This window comes from Pelodiscus sinensis, chromosome 25 (genome assembly GCF_049634645.1).
Source record: "Pelodiscus sinensis isolate JC-2024 chromosome 25, ASM4963464v1, whole genome shotgun sequence".
NCBI classification, from domain to species: Eukaryota; Metazoa; Chordata; order Testudines; family Trionychidae; genus Pelodiscus; species Pelodiscus sinensis.
The window spans coordinates 9,762,670-9,790,089 of record NC_134735.1 but is presented as its reverse complement, the minus strand read 5'-3'; the positions used below and the strand labels follow the sequence as shown (position 1 = coordinate 9,790,089).

General features: G+C 47.7%; 1 protein-coding gene across 2 annotated transcripts; it reads right to left on the bottom strand.

Annotated features, from left to right (window-relative positions):
• On the bottom strand, positions 1-27,017 carry ZC3H12A (zinc finger CCCH-type containing 12A). Of its 2 annotated transcripts, none has more exons than XM_075908549.1 (6): positions 26,867-27,017; positions 19,103-19,711; positions 9,406-9,545; positions 7,919-8,153; positions 6,846-6,952; positions 1-6,738 (listed from the first exon to the last, which is right to left on the bottom strand). In XM_075908549.1, exons 2-6 carry the CDS (start codon positions 19,570-19,572, stop codon positions 5,690-5,692), a joined length of 2,001 nt encoding a protein of 666 aa, XP_075764664.1. In that variant the 5' UTR covers positions 19,573-19,711; positions 26,867-27,017; the 3' UTR covers positions 1-5,689. The 2 variants fall into 2 exon arrangements, with proteins under 2 accessions (XP_075764664.1, XP_075764663.1); XM_075908548.1 differs by lacking the exon at positions 26,867-27,017 and adding an exon at positions 22,677-22,833.
• Between the last annotated feature and the right edge of the window lie 403 nt (positions 27,018-27,420).

The window sequence follows — 27,420 nt, the reverse complement described above, 5'->3', positions numbered from 1 at the left end:
ATGTTCCTGTTCATATTTTTTTAACTTAAAGGTTGACAGACAACCTTTATTACCAATAATATGTAATGTACTTTACAATGTTCCTGACATATTTCAGCTTCCTGGATTTTTTTTTCATCTGGCCTTCAGATATGAAAGGCAGAGTGATTTAACACCTGTTTAGATTTGTCATCCATGTGACAAAATGAAAAGTATGCCGTTTGCAATAAACTTTGCATAAAATAGTTTATTTGCATTTAATTTTAATGGTTCAAAGAATGTCAGGCAAAATGGTCGACCCTCACGCATGTTCACTTCATCAAATCTGGCCCTCTTTGAAAAAAGTTTGGACACCGCTGCTCCAGCCTCTGCTTCCAGGTAGAAAGTTGCACTGGGAGATGACAGGAGCGTCCTTGCTCTTCCACTCTTGCCCTGGAGGAGTCTACTGCCCCATGCAGACTTGCCCTGTAACCTTACAAGACTTCCCTCGCGTGCTTCCCAGCGGCAAGGCAGAAACGCCTCACATTTTCCCCATGCATGATAGTAACGGGTGGGACCCTCACTCAAACAGAAGCTTTAGGGCTGAATATATCTGCTCACTTACCGAGTAGGGATGTATCCAAACAGGTAACCGACAATCCTGGGCTCATTTGTTAACCTTCATGGTTACACACAGGCCTCCCTCCCCCTCCTTGTGCTTCTGCCTCCGATACAGAGGCAGCAGCAGGGGAAGAGCAGGCAGGAGCTGGCTTTTAAGCAGGCTTCCTGCCAGCACCAGCTCCCACAACCACCTCCCCCTACACATGTAACCACCCACATTTTCAGCAGTTACACATTTACCAAAATAAACGCATTTTAACATTCCTACTGCCGAGATATGCCCCAGACTAGGCCAGCCACATCCAAGCCGAGGCACAACACGGATTTCACCAGCACGCAAGTGGGCTCCTCCACCCCTCCCCAGCAGACCAGCACATTGCGAAAGAGGATATAACCTATTTAGAGGGAAGAAATAGGATGCAGATGCACGGCGCTCACAAAGCTCTCACTGGGTTCTGTCTACGCTGGGGTATCCAAAAGGAAGTGGTGACCTATAAGCCGTTTTTCAAAAATTTCACAGCAGCAGACTGTGCTACAGCCAGCTTGGAGGGGCTTGGAAGGAAGACACAGGGCAGGTTGTTTTGAGCTGATGGGCCTGAACCAGTCCATGCAGCAACTCAGATAGATGCAGCCATTTCCTTCTAAACAACTGGAGAAATGCCATCTGAATCCAACAGAAAACTAATGGGGTCACTTCACCAGCAGCCCCGTGTTGAGTCACAGATACCTGGGTATGCCCCGGATGCCAGAGAACAGCAAAGCAACACCAGCGCAGATTGCTGCATGACTGGCAGGGGACAGGTTGGCAGTAGATTAGCAGGCTCTGCTCTGGGACACTGGGCAGGTCACTGTCCCTGTGTCCCTTGCTGCATTTGGGCTCCTAAATACTGTTTAGGAGGGAGGGTTCTATAATTGAGACCCAAAGTCTATGGCTACAAAGTCTGCTGTAGAAACAGAGGCAAGATCAGGGGTGGGCAACCTGCATGCGTGCGGCCCATGAGACATTTTGTTTCACATTGCCCATGACTGGGTTGCCAGATGTCGCTGTCTCCTTCCATGTGGGGGGGGAAAAAAATGTACCCGTATTAGCTACGTGACAGGTACGTGAAGTGAGGTGTGTGTTGATCACGCACAACGCTGCCGGAGAGCCGAGCGCTCCCCTGGCAGCTGATCAAAGTGCTGCCACCGTTCCATCAGCACGCAGATTCTAGGGACGCAAGCAGAGTTAGAACTACGCTATCCTGGGAGACCATCTTGGTTATGACAATCTTTGCAACCCACAGAGATGGAAGAGGGTCACTCACACAGCCCAGTCATTAGCTTAGGTTGTCCAGTGCTGGGCAAGACCAAGCTCTGTCAAAATCACAGCTGAACACAACACCTACAGCTCCCTTCTCTGTCAAGTTACATTAACTAACCTGGGGACTTCGGCACAGATACCGTGGATGTCTGCCAACGTGTCTAACGCTACAGTTCTTGGCTTGATTCCAGTATATGAATATGAGTGACTTAGAAAGGGAGAGCTTTTATTTTGATACAAGGAGGCATTTCCTTTTGAGAGACATCCGTCCATTCCTACAAGCTTTTTAAAAGTTCTCTTGTGAGGGCAATGATGATGGCTTAACTTTCAAGCAGCAGCTGTAAGTGAATTTCAGGATCACCACTAGAGATTCGCGCTCTCTCAGCCCATAACTACTAGGTAGAGGGGTATTTAATTCAGCCCCAAATCTCAACTGCATTTGCCCCCTTTTTGGGCCACTCCACTTTGTCTAAGTCCGTTCACTCTGTAAAGCAGAGGAAAACCACAGATGGTTAGATTGCAGCACCTTGTTCTGTCCATCGGCGCTAGCGGCGCCGACTGCATGTGTAATGGTGCAATGTTTCCAACCTGGCTGACGCTTTTGGTTTGAAATCAGAGTTTTACTTTGAGGTGCACTGCCTGCCGTTGCTAAGTTCGGAGGCCAAGAAAGGAAAAAACCCAGACCTTCTGAGTCCCCCTCCCAATTCTTCTCTGCCACTGCTCTCAGACTCATTAGAACACAGATACATCTACCACCTTCAAGGGAGATACCACTTTTCCTTCTGTTGAGGGAAGGGGTTTTTCCCCCCCATGTTCGCTGGAAAGAGCTGCCTTTCTATACTAGATCAAGTGACCACTTCTTTGAATATCAGAGCATGAAGTCATTCACATAAGTGAGATAAGAATATGCTGTTCTGCACTATAGAGGGTGGGGCTGCAAGGGGAAGGATTCCCCTGGAGAAATTTGAATGTTAAATTCTTAGTAGACTTCCTCCTAAGCTCATAAACAAAGGCCCATGCCAAGAGCCTTACTTACAGAAAGGTGTTATGACACAGCTATTTACACAAGAGCTTGTGTAATACAATGCTAGACAGTGCTTAGTGTGTGCCAGGGCTTGTCACAGCTAACCTCCCCGCTTCTGGAAGCTTGGCACCTCTGGACTTGCTGCTTCATTTGTGAAAGTTAAAAAAAAAGTTTGAAAGAGGGGCCGGGGCCCACGCATTACAAACTAGGCATTGGTGTTCAATGATATCAGCTCTCTGATCAGCTCTTCATGAAGATCACAAAGCTGCAGAGAGCCAACATAGGTCTCTTCCCTTTGAGTGTTCAGTTTTAATTAGCAAGCGGATCAGAAAACAGTTTGCTTTTCTGTTCTGTCCAACATTCGAGGGGGGAGGAGGAGCAGGTCTCTCAGTCCTACCAAAAGAACACACACAGCATGTACCTCGTCACTTACACTACAGCAGACACTTTCCCCACACAGCCTGGTCAAAACCCACATGCCAGCAGAGTGGCATGTCCCTGGACCACTACACACTTCCATGGTCTCCAGCCTTACAACCAGACTCAGGCAGGGCAATCTCATGCCCATTTCACAGATATTTAGTGATTTTCCTCAAGCTCATCTAGCGAGTCAGAGTTGGGAATTGAATCCAGAAATCCCAAATCTCAGTTCCGTGCCTTAACAGCACATTGAGATACATTCCTTAAAAATCGCAGCCAAGCTGTAAAATAGGCTTCCCCAAACCCTTCAAAAAGAGACCCCAACAGCCTAATCATTCAATCTAGCCATTTTTATTTGGATAAAGTTCTTAGTTTGCCAAGAGACACACACCATATGGCTAGCTGACTGCTTGAAATCTAAGTGAGACAGCAAGTTTCAATAAATGTCAACTTTAAGTATAAAAAGGTGTCTAAAGTCTTTAACTGCAATAGGACAAAGTATATATTGCTACTTACTCTTCCAGAAACCACCAGAACACATAATGGTTGAGTTAAGTACAGTACTAAGTAAAATAGTATCGCCAAGCAAGTTTCTGGACAATACCACTAAAAACATATTTCCTGTAATTTACAAATATGCAAAGTTATCAGGTTACATAAGATTAAGAAGCATTTTGCTTACTAACATGAAACATTACAGTTTTGTAATGTATCATAATTAACCAGGTATACAGGGTTTCTGTGTCCTTGTGGTTTCCATGGCACATAGTGCCAATTTGGCTCGGCCATCCTTTGGAAAACGTGAGTGGTAAGAACCAGGAACAGAATAGCCACCAACACACCACAGAGGAGTGGGGTGCTCAGCCACATCTGTACTCAGCTCTTCCTCTCATGGTTTGCCGCTAAGAAGGACCTTTGTTTAACCACAAAACGGACATAATTAATAAAAACCACCACACAGATACAATGTGTATCAACAAAGTCAACTGCTTCTGGCCTGCAAGTGCAAGAGCTTACTCTGTGCCCTAATGCAATGCTGGAACCAGAATCAATTGCTACAGTATTTGTTTAAAATATTAGTTACAGTATGTACAAGTCACAGAAGTGATCCTTAACCAAAACCGAATGAAGAGGGGCAACCGTTACCGTCATAAATGAAACCACAGTTTCGGTTATTTTGGGAATCTCAAGGGGAGGGCTGGGGAGAGAACAAGAGAGGAGTGAAAGGGCAAAAGAGTGGCAAGTTTCAAAGAGAAAATACTTAACACTGCCAAGAATTTGGAGGAGCCTTAGAACCGTAGTGGCTACAGGGCAGGTACACAACTGGCAAGTCCAAATGGGACCTTAGTCATTTCATTTCAGTGATCCCCACAGCGATAGTGAGGTGATGTCAGAGGGGGAGGTACATCACATGGATATGAGGCTTCTCCTCAGCACTACACCAATGAGTCCATAACAGGGCAGAAGGGGAGACCCGTGTTTTAGAAGAGCAGCACAAGTTGGCTTCTCTCTAAACTTTGGTACAGAATGGCCAGTTTGGGGGACGTGCAGGAAGTGAGGCTCTGGAGTCTAGAATGCAGGAGGCGCACGTCAGCCTGGTGCGGTGCCAGGCCCTTCCAGGCAAATGAGAAGCCTCATTGATCAAAGTAGCTGGCTACAGGGCTCCCACTATTCACCGCAGTGGCCCCACGTAAGGCCAGCTCATTGGGGCAGGCAGGCCCAGGCAATAAAAACGGCCCCTCAGCGCCTGGCTTTTCTCAAACACAGCAATGGAACCTGAGGCTGACCGACGGGAGTTCAAAGCAAGCCGTTGAGTTAGGAGCTAAGGGGCCCGCCTCTCCAAGATGTAGTCACAGACACTTATTGCAAAAGGCGCCACCCCAGAGTAACCGCACAGAACCCATTTGCTCAAGTGGAACCGTTAGATCTTTCGCTTCCAGCGCTATGTTGCCTTTGAATGCTGCAGGCTAATGGGAAGAACAAGAGTCCAAAGCACCCAATGGACAGTTGCCGGAGCTCAATCAGCAGGACATACCCACCTGGTCCTACAGGGGGATCCCTGCTCTGTGCTCCAGAGAAAGGCAAAATCCACCCCCCACCCCGATTCCTGGTAATATGCTCTCAGGGAGTATGGAACAGTCTCCTAACAAGCCATTTTAGGAGGTGTATTAGGACTGGCCATACCAGAATAGGCCACTGGCCCACTGAGTCTACTATTCTCCCTTCATCTTAGGCCTAGGGCTTCAGAGGAAGGTGAAAACCCTCATTGAGGCAGTTATACCAGCCGTGCAGTGCTGTCCACAGGAAACACCTTGCGCCCAGGACTCCCGGCACATCTGGCCACCAGGATAGGCTCATCCTCTGCCTCACAGACCTGGGTTCTGAGATTTGTAGGTCAGTATTTCAGCAGCTAGTCTTTGGGGATCCAACAGCTGAGGGAAACGGCTCATCACAGCATCTACTAAATGGGGGTGGAATATGCCACACAATTTCACGTGCACGTTAGCTCGCTCCTCTGCAAAGCGGTCTGGCAGGGGCCACGGGCAGTGGTCACTGTAGGCTGGTCCGGGGGCTCTAGGCATTGGGTGATGGTCTCGAATATTGCTAGGCTGTGTTGAAGGGGGAGGCAGTTGATATGGCTCAGACCAGTATTCACGAAGATGGGGTGCTGGGGGGTTGTACTCGCTGGGAACACTATAATGGCCAGCACTTCCTGGATGCAGAGACACTCCATAGCTTGGGAACGAGTGAGAGGATCTTGTGTGTGACATCTCAGGACTATATGGCAAGAAGCTACTGCAAGGGGAGACAGATTTGCGAGAGCTATGCTTATAGTGGCCCAGGGGATCCTGCTCTGCACTAGAAGCGTGTTGGTAAGCAGGTCTCTGTCGGCTGCAGCTGCAGCCACATGCTGCCCCCTGGTCAGGCTGGGAATGCTCACAGTGACTGGTAGATCTGGAAGGCCACATCTCAGACATTTGGTTCTCAAGGGATCCAATGCCTGAGTCAAGATGCTCCTGAGAGATGTAGGAGAGAGAGTCCATATGGGGAGAAGGGGGAGGGTGCTGGTACCAATTGGAAGATGGATAGCTGCCATTGACAGAAGGGATACTGCCCAAGACACCACCCTTGGTTAGGTGGGAAATGTCACCAGCTTTTGCTTTTTGGGCTGAACTTTTCCTCTCCATGGAGACCTTCTGCACGGAGCCTGTGTCGCCATCTATGGATACAGAGCACACGGACTCTGCCTGGGAAGGTTTCCTGCTCTTTTTTTCCTCTTTGGTTGTGCTGGTGGGACTTCTGGTTGGGGACAGCCTTGCATTGGCCCGTAGTTCATCAGCTACAGAGCGCTGCGGCTGGTTGGTCCTTTCGGGGTGATAGAATTTACACTTAATCCCATAAGTGCATTTCTTCCCTGAAAGGAAAAAGCAGAACATTGGGTCACTTGCTGCAATTCACCAAGGGCGTTCAGTTGACTTGGCACGGCCACTGCAGCCCTCAAGCGGACGAGGTGAGTCTTACCGTAAGGGCACTGCTGCTTCTTGTGTTCTGGCACCACAGGTTTCTTTCTCAGAAAGTTCTCCAGGCTGGGGCCATGCCGTCCTAGCGGGTCATCCGGAGGCATAAACCTAAAGCAAGGTAAGTCTCAGTCAGGACCAGCCACTTTCCTGGGCCAGAACTTCACACTCACTTCCATGAGGATTCAAAGTTACCCAAACCCATGAACTGTGTGCCAGCCAAGAAACAAGCCCTGGCACAGCCAAAAGGAGTCACTGATTTCAACAATTCCCCAACCCAGGGTCCTTACTGGGAAGAGAAGTTTCCTTTTAAAGCCTCTTTCAATGACCCATGGCAGGCTGACCCGTCTGTTAGCCATTCAGAACAGGGCTGTGGCTCATCAGGACTACTCTCAAGTAAATCAGAAAAGGATTTGTGCAAGATTGTTGCAAGAGGCTTCTTGGCCCAGGAGCAGAGCAGGCGGCTTCCACCGCTCTGCTGGTCATGCCAGTCCCGTGCTCTGCTATCAGCATGTTGGGCCAGCTGATCGTTTTCCCATTTGTAACAGAGGAAGCAAGTCTTTTGTACCAGTGCCAGGCCGGCTCAGGAATGTCAGCAGGGAGGCGCTCCCGGTTCCAAGCTAGCCAAATACAGGGAGAGCTACTCCTGGCCTTGTCTTTGGGCCCTCCCTGTGACTTGGGAGGAACTATTTCACACACAGAGCACTGAGTCACTTCCTCCCGAATTCTCACCTTACATCATTTTCTTTACCCTTGGTTTGACACTCACCTTTCCAGTCTCTACATGAGGGATGGGGAACCTAAGGCTCGGGAGCCGAATGCAGCCCCAGGCTTGCCTGGATCTGGCCCCTATAGCTCAGGGCTGCCCCACACTGGTACTCTAGTCCTCCCCCGACACCACCCTAGCACAAGGCTGAAGTACACAAAATCTACTAGCTCCCCTCAGGCACTGTTGTGTAAGGTGAATATGGGGAATGTCTTTCTGCTTCTCAGGTGGGGGCCAAGTCAGCGAGGAGTTTGGTTTTTTTGGCTTCTCACTGCTGCACTGTTGTATGTGACCGGGGAATGGGAACGTACTTGTCGTTAACGAAGGAATACATCAGCAAGCGCTCCTCGATGAACTTCTTCCATTCCGGACGCTCATTCTGCAGGTCGCGGTAAGTGTCATTGGAAACCACGATTCCATCAGATTCATATGCCAGTTTCACAATGAAGCGGTCATCGTAACAAACGACGCGTTTGCCTCCAACCCTCCTAGAAGGAGTGAAGACCAGAATTTTCTTCTTTTCGAGGTCCCGGAGAATGTGCTGATCTGGAACAAAACCACCATGAAAACGTGGCATAAACACAAACAAGCACATACAATCTGGCATCATTTACAGGCAACAGATGCCAAGGAAGTAGAAGTGTAAGGTTTACGGGAAATAAGCAACTAGCTGTGAACACACAGAGCCTTAGGTGATAGTTAGTAGGTTCCAAAGGGGCTTCGTGTCAGAATCAAGGCCTGCTTCCACACTTCATTCACTCTGTGCCCTGCCCAGACAGCTACTGTTAAAATCTTGTCAAGTTTTAGAAGCCTTTCAATTCCCCCACTCAGTTCTCCTCGGATGGGTTAAAGGTGGCACTGACACAAATTAAATTTAACACAGACCAAGAGCCATGAGAGATTGTCTTGTGCCCAAGACACTAGACTGGGCTTCTGAAAACTGGGACGTAGTCTGTGGCAGAGCCAGGAGAAACTGCTGTTATCCTAGGCAAGTAACGGAGTCTCAGTCTCTCTGGGCCCTATCTGCAAAATGGGAGACAATCTTTTCTTTTCTTGCACACTTTAGCTGTGCTGTCTGTGTAAGTCTCTGACACATGGATTGACCCCACTTAAGCGTTTCTACAGCACCTAGCTTAGCGAGATCCCGATTTTAGCTGGAACTTGTAGATGCTGCTATTGTACAATGAAACTCAAGTCCCCATGTTTTCCCTCCACCTATGACAGGCAGGCTGATAAGACAAGGCCAAAGCATGCCTTTGATTGCAGTGATCAGACTGACTTTTTATGGTGTTCTGGAGCATGCATGGATTTCTTTTCTAAGATGAAATATTTATTTACTTACAAACTTCAAACCTCAGCTGCTTGAAAACTCAGAACAATAATTATCACTGACTGGATCGATCTGAACAGATCCCCAGCCTGCTGTATTTTACTTAACTGCATGACTGTTAACATTTCATACAGGTGCGCTGCGCTGTATGGCCATTTACCAGAGGAAAAAAAAAAACCTGGAGATAAGAAAAGGTAACTCACATTTCTTATCTCAGGACTTAGGAAGCATTTTGGAATAAAGTTAGTTATATTCTTCAAACTCTGTCACCTTATCTAAGCAATTTTTTGCTCAGAGGAGAGGTTAAGGATTTGAAAGCTCACTGGTAAGGAGTGTGGTTAAGTTTCCAGTGCTCTTATTTTCCATTCACTCCTTAGGAGCTTACTGGCCAAAAGGACCTCAGCAGGCTTATTAAAGTACAACAACAGGACACTTTAGATACTTAGTTTTGGCTTTAGAGTCCCACACCTGTGATAGGCACATCCGGTCTTGGCTGTTCTTTTCTCCAGGATGGCACAAAGACTGTGATATCTGGGTGTCCTCGGTCACAAAACCAGCGAACTGCCAGCAGGATCCCTCGGCAGGAAAACACTTCTTTATTTCCATGGCTGTATTAGAGGATAGAAGAGGACCTTGTTTTCAGTATTCAGATACAACTGACTTCTGCATAGTCAGACACCACACAATCCAATACCAAGCAAGTCGAGCCAGTGTTTCAGACATTCTTTCTGAGGTGATATTTTTGTAGACCCAGTATTCAGTTACTCAACAGTTGCAATAAATGCTCAAAGTCACAATACAAAAAGGTTGAGGGCACCAGCAGGCCTGTCTTGAACTATTCTAAAATTGAAAACTGCACAAATCCTCAGAGGGCATGGAGCAACCACAGCATTCATCAATTTTTAGCACCACTGAAATGGGGGCCCATTTGCTTGCAGCTAGGTACTCAAACCCTGCTTTAGACTCCCAAATTTAGAGATTTTTTTCCCTTTACTGCCAGAAAAACTTAACTGTAAACAGGATAGTTAACTTGGGAGTGGTGAAGGGGAAATAGAAGGGAATTACACTTACAGTCAGCTCTAATGGCAAACCCTAAGGCTGTGTCTACAATGGCACGTTCTTGCGCAAAAACATGCCGCCTGTCTACACTGGCCGCGCGTTTTTGCGCAAGTAAACTGACGTCGTACTGTAGAAAATCAGGGCTTCTTGCGCGAGAACTCTTGACACTCTCTCCCAGGAAGAAGTCCTCTTGCGCAAGAGCTCTTCCAGAAGAGGCCAGCATAGACAAGCAACATGAATTTCTTGCACAAGAAGCCCCTATGGTTAAAATGGCCATCAGAGCTTTCTTGAGCTTGAGAGCATCTACACTGGCATGGATGTAGACGCTCTCTTGTGGAAGAGTTTTTGCACAAGAACTCTTCCGCAAAAGAGCTCTTGCGTAAGAAGCTGCCAGTGTAGACTGAGACTTTGTGCAGTCATGCTGGCAAAAAAGTCCATTTGCAGTACTGTATAGCTTTATTTTGTTCAGAGAACTGGGGGAGAGCAAACTATACCAACAAAAGGACTCATCACTACAACTGCATTCATGCTAGGAGGGTTCGCCAACACAGCTCTATCACCAAACAGCTGTAACATAGACCTGCCTTTGTTTTTGTCTTGGCTTTACTTCATACCAAAAAAGCGTTACCCATCTTTACACATGAATTTTTTGAAGGACAGATCCTCTCCTCACTATACAGAGTCCAGTATTATAGACTACCTGTGACTGCACTGTGTTTGTGAAATGACACCTTCAAACCTGAAAGCCCCTAATGAGTCTTTGATATGCAGCTGCTAGAGACAATCAAGAAAAGGAAAAATTCTACCAGAAAAGGGCAGTCACAAGTATCAGAAGTTAGCTGCTAGTACAACATAGTCCTTCCTACTGAATGGTCAATTAAGTCTGATCAGTAATTCTCCAGCGTGTCTATAAAACAAATGGCTGGTAATCATTTCTTTGAAAGCTGCAGTATTCACAATGTTATCAGTACTTAAGTTGCACATTAACTAGAAATATTATCAACTGTTTCCAGGTTACTAGTTTCACAGTAGTGACAGATCAGGGCTGAAGGTGGTATTTATTTTAGGGTGACCTTCAGAGACCACGCATATTACACTGAAGAATATGAATGGGGAGTCATTCACACTGCAAGGTAATTAAATTATGGAATGTGCAAATGTGAATCCTTCAGATTTCAAGGAACCTGCTTTATGTTTAATCAACCCTCTCTTCAGCAGGTGCTACTCTGGAAGGCTATGTTCAGAGTCAAGTATTTCTGAAACATATATACCAAGAACCACATTAAAGTACACTCCAAGGTAACAAAGGAATGCAGCAGCTTAAAAGGTGTACATAAAGTTGTCTCCTGGTGGTGGACAATTGATTGCCCTTGAACCTAGCTCACTGTGTTACAGACTCTGTAGTCTTAACTAGCTGGCTTTGATCAGGCCATCTAGGGATCACTATCCTAAATACAATCCATGATCTGGGACTCAGACACCCAACTCACGTGGGTAATTCTCTCTGAAGAGCACTGACATCATATCACTTTTCACAAGCACCAGGGCTGTAACTCTTGGATCCTTGCCAAATTCTAATTCAGGTAATTATATGGTGCCAATTTAAGTTCCCTTGCAGTTTCAGAACAAGACTTGTTTCCCGTGTCACGTTAATATGTGCCAATAAAGAAAGGTCACATTCCATGCCAGAGGCAGTTGCATTTCACTGATGAAGCTATTCCTGTTTCAAAACTGCTTGGAGAGCCTTCGTAACAAAAGGAGTGACTACACGTAAGATAATTTGGGCATATTTGCAGAATGAATGATAAGTGAAAAGCTAAGACTCTGGGATTTGGCATAATGGATGGTCCGAATAGGAGAGGCAGACCCCACAGAGAATGGTAGATGATATAGTAGACTGGTGCAGAGCTAGTCTACAGAAACTAAGCCACTCTACACCGGACAGGGAAAGTTGGAAGGAAATAGCAAGGGAGGCATTGGTCACCAACGGGAGCTGAGCCCATGGTTGTTGATGACGACGACGACGACAACAACATGTACGATGATACAAACAGGATCAGCATTACCTGCGAGTATTGCCCGTAAAGTCTGAAAGTTTTCTTATGTGAAAAAGCAAGAGCCATACCATCTTAGGTGATTATGCAATTTTAGAGACTGATCTGGCAAACCTTTGGCCAGCCAGAATCATAAGTATTGAGTAATCCCACGGTCTCCTCACAGTAGGCAGCACTACACAGTCAGTGTTTCCAGGGTCGAGGCATAAAGCAGATACAGTATAGTTAAATGTAGCCCAAGAGAACTGGAAAAAGCTGAAGCATTGACATGCGAGGGGGCATCTTTCTGGTCCATGTGGGTGTAAAAACATCCCTCATAAAACATACCGAAGTAAATGCTCTGTGGAATAAGCTCTGAATGCAACTGTTGTAGTAACCATTGCATGCTGTGTTCCTCTTGAGCTCCCACACTCAAGGGCCATAAACCTGCAAAACGGCTAAATGCCAGAAACCTTTGTATCAATGTGAGCAATGTGTGGAGACAAAATAACAGAGGCACTAGGATTTTGGCCTCTGACTCCTTGTTAGGGTCTGTGAAATGAAAGCAGAAGGCTTATTATCCAAATTCTTTGCTTTTTTTGTAAGTAAATTGAGAAAAGAACAAGATTTTCCCCAAGACCAGATTTTAAAAAATGGCAAGCAACTCTACAGTACTCGTTTCTGAACAACTTGCAGAGGAAAGGGAATTACAAGCTTAAACGTAGCATTATTTGTCTTTTGCCAGTTTAGTTGTTTGATGCACTTTGAGGCCAGGTCTATACAGAGGCTGTGTCTAGACTGGCCAGTTTTTCCGGAAAGTCAGCCGCTTTTCCGGAAAAACTTGCCAGATGTCTACACTGGCCGCTTGAATTTCCGCAAAAGCACTGACTTCCTATTGTAAGAAATCAGTGCTTTTTGCAGAAATACTATGCTGCTCCTGTTCGGGCAAAAGTCCCTTTTGCGCAAAACTTTTGCACAAAAGGGCCAGTGTAGACAGCTGAGATTTGTTTTCCGCAAAAAAGCCCCGATTGCGAAAATGGTGATCGGGGCTTTTTTGCGCAAAAGCTCGTCTAGATTGGCCACGGACACTTTTCCGCAAAAAGTGCTTTTGGGGAAAAGCGTCGTGCCAATCTAGACGCGTTTTTCCAAAAATGCTTTTAACGGAAAACGTTTCTGTTATAAGCATTTCCGGAAAATCATGCCAGTGTAGACGTAGCCAGAGGGTATGTCTAGACTACATGCCTCTGCCAACCGAGGCATGTAAATTAGACATACTGACATAGTCAATGAAGCGGGGGATTCAAGTATCCCCCGCTTCATTAGAATAAAAATGGCCATCACGTTGTGCCGGCTCAGCTGTTTGTCGGCACGAAGCTGTAGTCAAGACGGGGATTGGTCGGCAAGGAAAGCCTTTGCCGATCGATCCTGTAAACCTCGTTGCACCCAACACATGCAGCAGCCACTTTCTCAATGAAAAAACTAAAACATGTTTTCTTCTCACCCACTGCCAAAGTAACGAAATACTAACCCTAACCCTCTACTTTGCCTTCTAGAATACAGTACAGTAGAACTTCGAAGCTACAAACTGATCCATTACCCACACACCTCATTTGGATCTGGAAGCACACAAGCAGGCAGCCACAGTGACAATAAAAAGCAAGTAGAACAGGGTGTTAAATGTAAACTTTTGAAAAAACAACCATAACATTTTGTTCGGAGTTATGAACAACCTCTGTTCCTGAGGGGCTTGTAACTGAGTTTTCTACTAGAAAAGATTGTTTTTAAATGTCCAATGCCATCCAGAGCTCACATCTTCACAAAGCCAAACGCCAGCCTAGAGATACATTTTTAAAGCTCTTGAAACAGAGAATTGTATTATAATGCAACTGACGACCTGCTCAGATACTACAATGATGGGAGTCAAACAAGTAACTGACTAGGCAGGCCTTTCACTGCCAAGGGACCAAGAATTACTATTTTGCGTCAGCTCCCAGGTTGTAGAACCATCATTTGAATCTACTTTATGTAGAGTGCTCATCCATGGGTAAGAGTTTTATTTTTCTGTTTAAGTTTAATCAAGAGTACAGCGATTGTCTGGTTTCACCCACAAAGTTGTTGTTAGGGGCTCATGGTACACTGCATGAGGTACATCGCGTGTTGTGACAGGCACATGAAAATAGGGATGTTAGATATTGAGTAACGGAATAGTCACGTAACCGCATTAAATCTTTGTGGTTACATGACTATTCGATAGTCCCCGGAGGCGGGGTTGGCAGCCAGTGTGCTCCTGGCACCACTCCTGGGGAGCCCCCCGTCACCCCGCACTGCTGTCTCTGTATCAGAGGCAGCAGCACAGGGAACTGGTCCACGAGGGGAGCTAGTTGAAAAAAACGCTCCCTGTGCAGACCACCTGCCTGCCCACCCTGTGCTGCAGTCTCTGATAGAGACAGCAACACAGGGTAGCAGCAGCCCTTGTTTGGGGGAGGAGGTCCGAGCTTCCCACAGACAGAGGCTGCTCCACAAGATTCAGAGCCGCCAACTGAAGTTAACCAACTGAAGCAGGATATGGACTGGGGACCGCTTCAATCTGGCTGGAGCAGCCCCCTTCTCTTGGCAGGTGGGAAGCTGCTCTAGCCCCCACCAATTACCGGTTAACTGGAACCGGCAAGCATTACCCATTTAGGATCATGCTTACCAGTTAACCCGTGGTGTCCAACACTCTGGCCATTAGCCAGTTGTGGCTATTTGGCCAATTGAGTGTGGCTAGTTCACCAGTAGCCACTATAGCGGCTACTGATTCAGAACTGGTTGGACACCATGGCTGCAAGTTGGACACCATGGGTTAATCTTTCACATCCCTTGTTCAAAGTTGATCCAATAAAATATATTTGAGACACAAAGTAGATGGAGGTTATATCTTGGGATGAAAAGGATTCAACTACACTGCAAAACAGGAAATAAAAAGTTAGTTTTACTACTTTCGGGTTTAAGCCACAGACCAATTTGAGACGGTTGTGAGGGCTATATAGATACTGAGATGAACAGGGGGAATTGAATATCTAGGTTTGTTTTTCTCCAATTAATTCAAAACAAAAGCAGAAGTTGACTGTGCTTCCAGGTAGCACTGCTATCCCTGGGGTACTCTTTAAAACGTCATTGAAAATGTTTTAAAATATTCAGCTCCCAAAGTTCAATTAGCTTACATCTGTGGCCAGAAGAAACACACTCAAAAAGGAATTGTATAAAACTCACAGGGTTGAAAGATATCCAGACATTTACCACATGAGAATCATGCATTCAGGTTCCTGGAGTCCCAGTACTAAGTCAAAGTCTGTAACAAAAGTGGCCAAATAGGCCTATCTGATTTGGCAACTACTGAGAAATTCCCTAAGAAGGAAGTAGAAGCTAATTTCCACTGAGATTTGCATATGGTATTGAGACTGTGAAGGGAGGCCTGTTGCACACTGTGAATCAGCAGGGATCATCATACACGATTAATACAGGAAGTTTCAGAATGGAATTCCCCTCCTAGTAAACTGCTTTAAAAGAAAAACCACACACACACACACCCCAACTGACTGCTTTGCAAACAAACTTTGTTCTAGCTTCAGTATTACTACTGCATCTTTATAGAAATCAGAGGAGAAACATTCCTTTAAATGCCAGTGAAAGACCAAGCATTACAAGCACAGAAAAGAACCCCAAGGGAGACATTTCCAGACGGTCAGATTAGATTCTCTCCTGGCAAGTTCTCTCAAATATATCACAACAAATATTCAGAAGAGCAGAATCAAGCAGTATTTACCCTAAAGTTTAATCATAACAAGTGGCACATTTCTAACGGGACAAAAAAAGCATTCGTTAACTTAACACAGCAAAAGCTTCAGAGGGGTAGCTGAGTTAGCCTGTAACAGGAAAAACTTAAACAATGAATAGTCTAGTAGCACTTTAAAGACTAAGAGCTTTTGTGGGCACAACCCACTTCTTCAGATGACGAGAGTGTTGGAAGCCCAGATCCAAGAATAAATAAGGGAAGGAGTGAGAGGGGGTGGGAAGGAGAAGGAAAAAAAAATTGAAGGGGAGGAAGGGTGGGGGTGGGGGGGAAAAGGACAGTGAGTAGACAAGTTAATGGTTTGAATCGGGATATCAGATGGCTCGCACATTATTAACTAACCAAACAATGAAGGTGCTAACGGTTCTTGATGTCTGTAAAATCTGGTGTTGGTCATGTTCTTTTTCCACGTGCAAACTAATGAGTTCTTATCAGCCTCTTGTAACTATTTAGTCCAGGGATGGCCACCACAAGGCTCTTCACTGCAGAAAGTGCAGCACACAAAGAGTATCCCACAGCCCATGAAGCTGCCCCTGCCCCCCTACAAAGGGTCCTCAGTTCCCTGGGCTCACCGGGTGCAGGGGAGCTGTCCGGCGCGGACGAAGCAAAATGGCGCCAGCAAGATGGCATCGGTCGACGGGAACCTGATGTGGCCAAAAAGTCAAACCGGAGTTTTCATTTAAAGGGGGCAGCATCCTTTTGCCAGCGCTCGACAACTTTTCTCCCCTCGGCTATTTGAGCTACATCCACCACTATTTTGTGTCTCTGCCTGTAACGGGTTGGCCACCCCTGATTTAGTCTTTAAGATGCTACTAGAGACTAATTGTTTTTTTAATTTTTTCCTGTTACAGACTCACTCCACCATCCCTCTGAAGTTTATCTACTCAGTCTTTTTCTCTTCCTCCCCTTCAATTTTTTTTCCTTCTCCTCCCCGCCCTCATTTATTCTTGGATTTAAACGTCCAATACTCCGGTCATCTGAAGGAGTGCGTTGTTCCCATGAAAGCTCACGATACCATCTACATGTTGTGTTAGTCTTTAAAGTGCTACTACACTATTTGTTGTTGTTTAAGTTTTAACACAGCAAGAAAGGCATAAACCTAGATATGTAAATCAACTACTCCTCTGAAGAAGCAGCAACTAGACATGACAGTGCGGGGAGAAACAAAAACCCTAACCATTGGATGCCTCACCCCCCTAGGGAACATGCTCCAACTCCTCCTTCCCCAATGTAGCACCCGAATGCAGAAGGCCAAACCCCACTCAGGTGGTCTAGAAATCCCACTAACTCTGAAATGCTTAGGTGGGCCAATTCTTTTCTGCAGTCATTTCATGGAATGAAAGTGCTGAACAAATATCTTCCTCCCCAGTCACAAATCAAGGTGACTAGTCACCTCACACCTGGTCTGCCTGTGACCAGGTCTGCCAATGTTCTTGCCTTTGCTTGATGGAATGGTATTCAGGGGTAAGAGGCCACTGCAGCCTAATATGTTGACTGCATGAATAAATAAATTCAGAGTTAAAGGATTCTGCAACAAAATTAACACTACCCACTAGCACATCTCTTCAAATAAGTTACCCCACCCCTTAGAAACACACTATGCTTGGAAATGCATTTTTACTGGAGAAACAATTATTAATGGAGAGGGGTTAATCTCCTGCCTACACACTAAGGATGTTAAAACGCATGTCATTTGACAACCATGTAACCGCTGGGGTTGCACACAGGGCGGCAGCTCCTGGCACACACTGGCTCCTGTCTGGCATCCTGCTCTGGAGGATCTAGTTGCTACCCCGTGCTGCTGCCTCTAATAGAGGCAGTGGTGGCAGGTGGCTCCCAGGGAGCTGGACTGGGAGCCATGTGTAGCAGTGTAGGTAACCGATTCTTACTGGTTACCCTTTTAAACGGCTGCACTCTTACATCACTACTACACACACTTTCAGGTCAAGTGCACTGGCTATAAAGCCTGATAAGTCAGAGTCCACATCAGAATGCAAACACTGTACTGCATGTTCAGACTGGCTAAGTTGGGCCTTGCCACTGTCAGGAAAAGGGACGTGCCCCTTCTTTCCTCATACAGTCTTACTCAGCCATACTACCAATCCCGACTTGGGGGAAAAAACCACACCTATACGGCAGTCTTCAGAAAGAACTTTCCTCAGCCCTAAGCAAATCTAGAGTAGTTCTATGAGCACCAGCATTTAGTTATCTTCTCATTACAAGAGAGAAGACGACTATCAGATCTAAACTAAAGAAAATTGGATTTGAACTGAAGTGGTGGACTCAGATTTGAAGTTGGAGTATATTATCCTCTGGCCAACTGGCTCCACAGGACTGATTTTTTTTTTTAAACCTAGAGATAAGAGTACTTTATGTGCAAAAAGAGAATTCACTGAAGGGGAGCCTTCCTCATATCCCCTCCCCCCTTCTGACCAAATAATCCTCTCCACCATTCTTATGGGACAAAATGAGGCTGAAAACTTTTAAATCAGCCTGGGTCAGTGCTGAATTTGCCTAGTAAACCTGTTATGAAAGAGTACAGGCTGCCTCAACAGAAAATATGAGAGATTTACAGATGAGTCATCCACCTGACCCCTGTTCCCAGCGGTCAACGATACTGAAGAACTGGTGTCATTCTAAACTGGAAATCTGCCCCTTTTTTGTTCCATCCAATCTGCAGATTTGTCAAGAGTTTTAGCAAAAATGTTATAGAAACTAGACGTAAAATGCCTTTAATTAAGTCTGTAAAAATTTGTAGATCAACTTCCTGCTTTTGGAATTTACATATAATAATTAGGTAACAGGACTACACATGGATTTCACTTCTGCTCACTAATTTAAACAGAAGAGTTTTGGCATTTCATATGAAATAGATTTGAAGTTCCCACTGGGCACAAAAGTCCCCATCATTTGCAGACTTGTGAGAAGTCATGGCAGACGGACCAAGCACTGAATGGGCCATTAAGGCAGATTTAACCTCACATTTGTAGATGTTGCCCATCAGGTGAGGGAATGAGACATGTTGGTGAAACCGGTCTACCAAAGCTCAGCCCATCCTCACCTTTGTGGAGAATTTAGAAGCATCCAGGGGTTTTAATCTGGTACCTTTCACAAGTACTAAGTTACCCAAAAAGTAAAAAAAGGCTTAAGAAATGTAAGGAAATCACTTTAATCATTTTTAATCTACTGTCACTCATATTAAAATAAGAGATGATATTCACACTTAAGAGGGCAAACTTACCTCATTGCCACATTGCTTCCATCAATAACAATGGGTTTTAAGTTATTGCCTTCATTTTCCTCCAATGACGGCACAGGTGCAGGGGTTTTGTTGGCAACTAACCCACGAGGTACCAATGGGGCTTCTGGGGCCTCCTGTGGGGGATCGTTTGTCTCTCGGTCAGCAGCTGCAGCACCATGCTTCACAAGCTCCCCAAGTACTGTGTTGGTGTCAGCATTTAAACCCAGTTTTTGGAGGACAACATAGATCTCTTCTGATGAGTAGCCCAGTTTGCGGAAGAAATCCACTTTCATTTGCATCTCAGCACTGTTCATGAAGTCCTGCTCCAAGATCCTGAGCCTTTCCTGTGCTGCCTGTGGTTCCACATCCACTATGCTGAGCGGCTCATATTCTGCTGGATTCTGGCCCTTGGCAGGAAGCACACAGTTCAGGTTGAGGTGATAGTTCTCAGACATATCTCTAGTGCTCATGCTTTTGTCGACGTGAGCAACTTAATGTTTGCAAACTGGAAGCATCTCACTCCAACTGGGAAAACCCAGAGCAGAGGGAATATTGTCAAAGTTCATAATTTTCCTTGGGCAAGTTCTGTTTTCCATTCACACCCAGTATCTGTGAAACAATACAGTGATTATCATCTCCTAGAGATTTGTTCTAAAATAAAGGGAATGCAGGAACTGTTTTCATATGAACATTCTTTAAATTCTTCTCTGTGTCTCACTATTACTTAAGAACTCTGGAAATCCTTTAATTGAAAATGCTTCATGTTGGTTTCCAAATCACATCACAAGAATGGAGATAACTTTACAAAACCCATCCTCAACATCTTGTTAACGTGCAGACTGTTTGCACTCAATTCAGTACTTTTGTCAAAATAGGGCATCATTTCCCTACAGCACATCAGATTTATTAAAATGACCACGTATGCCATTTCTTTTGCAATAAGGATCCTGGGATGTGCAAAATATCATGCTTAGCACATAAGTAACACTTTTCACCTTCAAAGTGCCCTACAAATATTAACTGATTGCACCCCCAAACACATCTGCAAGGTAGGGCCAGTTATTAATCCTATAAATACGTGAAAACTACAAACTTAGAATTTTGCGCAAAGCCATGCAGCAAGGACAGCAGTGGATATAGGGCAGGGCGAGCGAGGCGGCTGCCCCGCGCTTCAATAGGCCCTGCGCAAGCGCCAGGGGCGGACTGGCCCGGCGGAATACCGGGAATTTCCCGGTGGGCCATCCGCCGAAGGGCAGCTGCTGGGGGAGGGAAGGAGGATTGTGGTGGGGCGCCGCAACCCTGCACTTTTGAAATTCCCTGGCGCCGGCCAGTACAGGCCACGTGGGGCCGAGGGAGCGCGTGCGTGGCGTGCTGAAACACCAGGCAACAGCTGGGAGGGGAGACGCCTGGGCGTGGCATGGTGCCACGGCCCGGGACTTTAAAATTGCGCGGCCCAGCATTGCACCACATGGTTCGGCACGTGGCCTGGAGCCTGGGCTGGGGCCACGGCCGCCCTGCACACTGGAAGGCAGAAGGTGGATGGCAGAGGAAGGGGCTTGTGCTGAAGGCAGGGGGGGCAGGTCAGGAGAAGAAAGAGGAGGAGACAAATGCCAGGGGGCCAAGTGGAGACAATGAGGAAAAGGGCAGGAGGGGAGGTGTTAGTGGGAGGGGGACAGGGTGATGCTGGGAGAGGAGAGGGTAAGGGCATTGAGGGCTAAAGGGGGGAGGGAGAGGTGCTGGGAGAAGGCTTGAAAGGAGGGGTGGGTGTGAGGAAGGCAGGGATGGAGCAAGGCATGTGAGAGGGCACAGGGGCATGAGGGGAATGGGGTCAGAGGGTGGTGAGGGGGCGGGCATCAGGGAAAAAGAGGGCAAAGGGCGCAGGGGCAGTGAGGGATGGGGGAGGCACCAGGAGGGTGCAGGGCTAAGGGAAGGTGCAGGTGCCGGTGCCGGTGCCAGAGAATTCTGGGGATGAAGCAGAAGGGCAGACACCTGCAGGGGAGGGACCAGCACCAGGAGAACAGAGGCAGGGCAGGTGTGTAGAGGGAGGTGTTAGGAGAGGGGATAAGGAGGGGGTAGCTCACATGATCAGAGTGGGGCTACTGGAGGAGTGGGCACGAGGGTGACCCCTTTTTTCTGTTTTTTCTCCAAAGGGGGGAGCGCCCGTGATATTGTGCTGCCCTGGGCCCCGCAAAACTCTCATCCGCCCCTGAGCGAGGATGAAGGACACATGGAATTTGGAACTTAACATTCCTGGTCCTCTGCTCAGACCATGCAACTTTCTTGCCTGTGTTCCATCCTACAAATGGGGTCACACTTATAGCCCCTTAACTGCTACAGGTTGAACCTCTCTAGTCCAGCACCCTTGGGACCTGACTGATGCCCAATCAGAGAGTTTGCCAAACTACGGGAGGTCAATATTGTCTAGCAGCATTACCCACACTTCCACTGCTTAACGAGATCTTAGAAAACACTGAGGGGTCAATTAGAGCTAAACAGCAGCATAGAACACTGACAGGCAGGACTGGTGGCTCTAAACAAACTTTATAGGACTTGGGAAACTTGCCTCACCCAGGATAAGTGGACATCCATTCTAACTAAACACATGCCAGACCACGGATGTTGCCAGACCAGAGAATGACAGACAACAGAGGTTCGATCTGTACTGTGAGGAGAGTTAAAACCTAGCCTCCGAGTAACCTGTGCTCAAGGCACTTCTGTGGCCTCAAACTTTGGTTAAAAAGTACCCATTTCACTTACTCCCAGATTCTTCTTTCAGGCCTGTCCTGCTTCAGGGACAGCAATGCAGGAAACAAACAGGGTACACATGGATGACCTGCCAGGGCTTCTAGAAGAAACCGGATGACTCTGCCCTTTGCCGTACCAGTACAGTCCTGCAAAGACAGTTCTGGAACAGGGACTAGGAAACCTGAGTTTTATTCCCCGCTCTGCTAGGGAGCCGTGTTGTGATGTTGAGCAAGTCACTTCCCCTCCATGACTCCGCTTCTCGTAAGGCACCCTTGGTCTGGGACCCTAGTTCGGCAGCAAACTCTTCAGGGGAAGGGACAAGAGTGGGTCTAATGGCTCGCACAAAGGGGGGGGGGGGACCTTGATCACAGCTGGGCCTAGGATGACAGCGTAACAAGTAATAAAACAGATGCCACACTGGCCCTTGCCAGGAAGGGGGGGGTCACAGCTACCCCCCCCCCCCCATTTGCCCAGTAATAAAGGGCAGCCCCCCCGTTGGCCACTCAGATCGTCCCCACTCTACTGTGTAGGGGAGGGGAACCGAACCCCCGCTCTCGCCCCCCCCCCCACCATGGAGGGGGGCAGCCCATCCAGCAAAGGGGACCCCCCCTTTTAACCTCCCCAGATTGCCCCCCCACTCCGCCCTACTGTGAAGGGGGAGCCCCCGCTCCAGCCCCCCCCCAAAGCCCGGCCGCGAAGAGGAAGGGGCAGCCCCCCCCCCCCCCCGCAGAGGGAACCGCTCCACTGACCCCCCCCGCCCCGCCCGTGAAGGGGGGGCCCAGCTGCGGCCCCAAAGCCCCTCGCGGGCCCCCGGCCCGGCCCCACTCACCGGGCGGCGCGGAGGGTCCGGCGGGGGCGCGCGGGCTCGGCCGGGGCCGCCGCTTTATACCTGGGCCGGGCCCGGCAGGTGGCAACGCGGAAGCGGGGCGGGGAGGAGCCGCGGCCGCTTCCTCATCCGCCGCGCCCGCCCCGGCAGCTGGGCCCGGCCACGTGGGGCGGGGCGGGCCGGGGCTCCCTGCCCCCGCGCTCCGGGGGGAGAGCACAGGCCCCCGCCTCACGCTGGGGCGGGGCGCGGGACCCCCCCCTCCATTCCCGCCACACACGGGGGGAGGGGCCCATGACACCCCATTCTCTCTCCCCCCACACACGGGGGGAGGGGCCCATGACGCCCCCTTCCCCCACACACACGGGGGGAGGGGCCCATGACACCCCATTCCCCCCCACACACGGGGGGAGGGGCCCATGACACCCCATTCCCCCCCCACACGGGGGGAGGGGCCCATGACACCCCATTCTCTCTCCCCCCACACACGGGGGAGGGGCCCATGACACCCCATTCCCCCCCACACACGGGGGGAGGGGCCCATGACAACATTCCCCCCCCCCACACAACACGGGGGGGAGGAGCAAATGAAATCCCTTCCCCCCACACTGAGGAAGGGGCACATGATGCCCCATTTCCCCTACCCACACACTCACTGAGGGGAGGGGTACCAACACCCCTTTTCTCTCCACCCATACACTGGAGAAGGGGTTCCTCCCCCCACACAGTGTGTGGTACCTGACACCCCCTTTATCCGCCATGGGTCCTGGGGGCTGCTGCACACATTGGGGGAGAAGTACACCACACACCTTTCCCCCACACACATACTGGTGGCTGGGTACAACAATCTCCTTACCCTTCCCCCCCCCCCACACACACACTGAGGGCAGGATACAGAAGCCCCCCATCTTCCCCACACCTTGCAGAGGGGTACAAGAGCACACTGCCTGGCACCCCACACATTGGGGACATGATACAGAAGCTCCTCTTCCCATGTTCAATGTTTTAGGGCTGAGCGAGAGGCTGGCCAGTGGGGGACTGTTAGCCAGGCCTCAAAGCCAGCATTCTATGGGCAGCAAGGGCCAGAGGTGCTGGATCTATGCGTTCTGGGGGCTACTGCACCCCCAGCTTGAAGTGGTTTTATCATACAGGGTTCAGTTCAATGGCTCAGCACACACCCTATGCAAAATGTACCAGCACTTCTGCTGAGGGGAGAAACCCTGCTGGCCCCATAGCCTTAACCCAGTGACTCACTAGCTTTCTCCCAAAGCAGGGCGGGCATGCCTCCTTGTGCTGATGGCTGGTTTATTTCACCCCTATCTGAGGTGTGTCTTGAAACTTTTGCCTAGGGGTGAACAGCTGAGAGCCCTGTTTAAATGGCCAAGGGATGTTTTTAGCTCCCAGGATTGCAGAGGAGAGCATGGAAATGTGACCCAAGTGCACATCAATAGCTCTGACAGCAGCCAGCCCAGTAATACGAGCCTGAGCATTAGTACTTTTGAGAGTTTCAGAAGTTTAAGTCTCTTAATTGGAATACTTGGACTTGGTAACAGGCAATTTCAGGAACTAAGTGAGTGAGAGTTGTGGGGATCCAGGCCTTTGGAAGGCAGCTGACTAGATTAGGAACCTTAGTTTAGGCTGCCATGTTTGTGGGAGAGGGGCAGCAGCATTTTCAAATCAGAGACAGAGCTTTCTGCTGCTGTGTGATTGATCTTCACAGTGCTTTTCCCAGCAAGCTGTGCAGCTTGAAATCCTAAAGCAGGAGCGGGGAAACCTTTTTGGGTTAGAGGCCACTAACCCACAGAATAATCAGTCTGCACAAAAGGGAGAAGCAAAAAGACTGCAGGGGCCCAGACTAGTAGATTGTGGGCCCCCCTATATTCTGGTGTGTGGCCAAAAATGAGGTGGTCATTGTGTGGGAGAGGGCTGACAGGATGCAAGCTTGAGGTGCAGCATCTGGGCGAGAGAGAGGATGCAGGAGTGGGTTGGGGGGGCCAGCTGAGTGGAAGGGTGAGGGAGTAGACTGGGGGTGCAGGGTCTGTGCAGGAGGGAAGCCACAGGGTTTATTATTTAGTGATAATAAAAAGAAAAAACAAGGCATTGCAAAATAAGTGCACAATGTTCTTTAGATTTGTTTGTTGAATTTTAAAACCTACAGTAGGAATTAGTTTAGATTTTATGCATCTGATGTGTAGCTATTCAAGTATGTGATTTTTGGAGAGTGGAAAGAAGGCAGTGCAGATATTGTTTAGGCAAGAGTGTCGGTATCATGTTTACTTGATATTTTCCTTTTTTATTAACTTAGTCTCTTACCGGTAGCTGACTAAGGTGCTTATTTGTAGAATAAGCATAATGGATGAAGAAATAGATCTTTTTCTGAGAGCACCTGGTTTTTATGCAAATCATTTTACAATAAGGAAGATTTGCCTCAGCAAGTGTACTTAGATTACCCAGAGTAACTTTTCTTCCTGGTGTCCTTTAAGGACAGCCTTTGCTCTGGATTTTGCTGTCTGGAGGTCATTACTGTTTTTCCTAGCTGCTTTTGTATTTGTTGCAGCTAGAAATAGCAAAAGCCGTTGTGGACAATTTAGAAGGGGAATTTGGTAGGACTATATAGCCAGGGATTTTAGTCCCCATGGAAGTGTAATGCCACAAGTTTCCCTTTAAGGGCTACTATGGAGAAAGCCCTTTTTCCTCTGGTAATTCTCAGACATGTGGCCAGTTGATAAACTCAGAATGTCCAACATCTTGGAGAAGTACATTTTCAGAATGGCTGCTGCAGGCCTGTCATTTCTCAGACCAGATCCACTTTGCAAATTACACCACATTTTTACTGTTTGAGTACCCAACATTTCTTAGGCACCTCCCAAAATAGAAAGGACAGACTTTTTCAGACCACCTTTCTGTATAATAAAGATGAAAAAAATTAAAGTCCATTTCCTTCCCTGTGTTTTAAGTAAATGAGCGCTTATTGCACAGAACTAAGGCATGCAGTAGCTGGTTCAGCCAGTACTCTAAGGAAACTGACCAAACATCCCCCCCTGCTGGCAAACAGAGGGGAAGAACAAGGGGAGAGTGGTGTATATTGTTTACTTGTGTGTGTGAATTTTTTTTGCAAGTATTTGTATTTCAAATGCTTCCCAGAGTTAGATGGTAAATAAACGAGGGGAGAGAGAGAATAATAAATTTCACAAAAGAAAAAGCTATTACAAGCAGGACTATCCTTAGGATTAGTAGGGCCCCATGCAGTACTATTAAACGGATGCCCGTATTCCCAATGGCAGCTGGAGGGGAGGGATGATATTTTAGAGATGTGATTTTATAATCTTCAGCAAGACACCAATAAAATGAGTTTAAAATTTGCTTTAAAATTAAGTCCTGTCAACTAACATAGTAAATTAAGAAACTGATAGTATATAGCTGAGGTTGGGAAATGCCTGTTAAATGGCTTTATTGCCACTTGATGGCTCTTTCACAGGTTCAATGTTCTGCTAATAGGTCTGGCAGGCTCACTCCCTGTTAACTAGCTCCTCTCCAGAGAAAGCAGAGCCCCAGAACAGGGATAAGAAGAGGCAGGTGGGTGGGCATTAACACCCAGTGATATCCCAAATTTTTGGGTGCCCTATACAGCTGTATATGGGTCAGGATCGCCCTGGGTACAAGAGAGAAAGGTCATGAGGCAGCAAGCCTGCTCCAGAGAATAGGAGCTGCAAGAGAGAAAGGTCTGGAACCCACAATGCTGAGACTGTGGCAGAAGCTAGGAGGTGGAAGACGAGGAGTCCATGATCTTCTTGGCTAGTGGGTCTTGGATGGTTTCAAGAATGAAGCCCATTCTGAAATGAATCGGAAGCCATTGAAAGAGGGCAGTATTTCAGCAGTACCATCTAAACTAGCACAGCTTCACTCAGCTTTGCATCATCAGTAAGCTTGAGACATAACAGGGATGCACAAGTGAGCTTACCTGAGGCCAGTGAGTGGTCTCAAAAGCATAGGGAGACCAGACTGCACACAGCACAGTCAGCTGTACTGCAGCTCTCAATTCTGTATTGTATAACTGTGGCAAGGGGCTCTCTCACCCTGGCCATTTCCTTCTTCCTTAAGGGATGTGTGATTTAACCCACCCTAAGATAGTTCACCACAAAGCCGCATGGCAACATCCCGCTTCTAGCGCCACATGCGGCAAGGGCCCCTCTTACCCTGGCTGGACTCTGCTTTTCTCTTCTTGGTGAGAAGGACCTCAGGCAAAACAGTCTCTATCAGGCAGGGCAGGGAAGGGCAGTCAGCCTTCACCTCAGAAGCAAGTTAGCCTGGTAGTCTGTCCCTGGGGAGGAGGCTGGAGAGCCCAGCCCAGCCCAGCCCAACCCAGCCTCCCCTTCTGTTTCTTACTTTGTGACTGTATTATTATGTTGCTACCTCTCTCCTTTCATGGAGCCAAGAAGGCTTTTTAAAAAGTCTCCAGCTGGCCTAAGTGGAGTCAGCTGGCCCTCTCTGAGCCAAGATAGCCCCGTCTCAGGTGATCCCTAATCTGCCTGAGACAGCTCTTTGTCCGCTGTTCTTAACTGGCCCACTCCTCCTTAACAAGGGAGTTGGCTTTTCCTTTCCCTCCTTGGGCTGCCTTTTCCCCCTGCTCCATTGCAGCTCTCTGACCTGACTGTCACAAATGTTCTTTTTCCCCAGGTCAGAATTTACATTTGTGTTTTTTGTTTCCATACTGAAACTTTATCACACTAAGATATATTGTCTCTGGAAG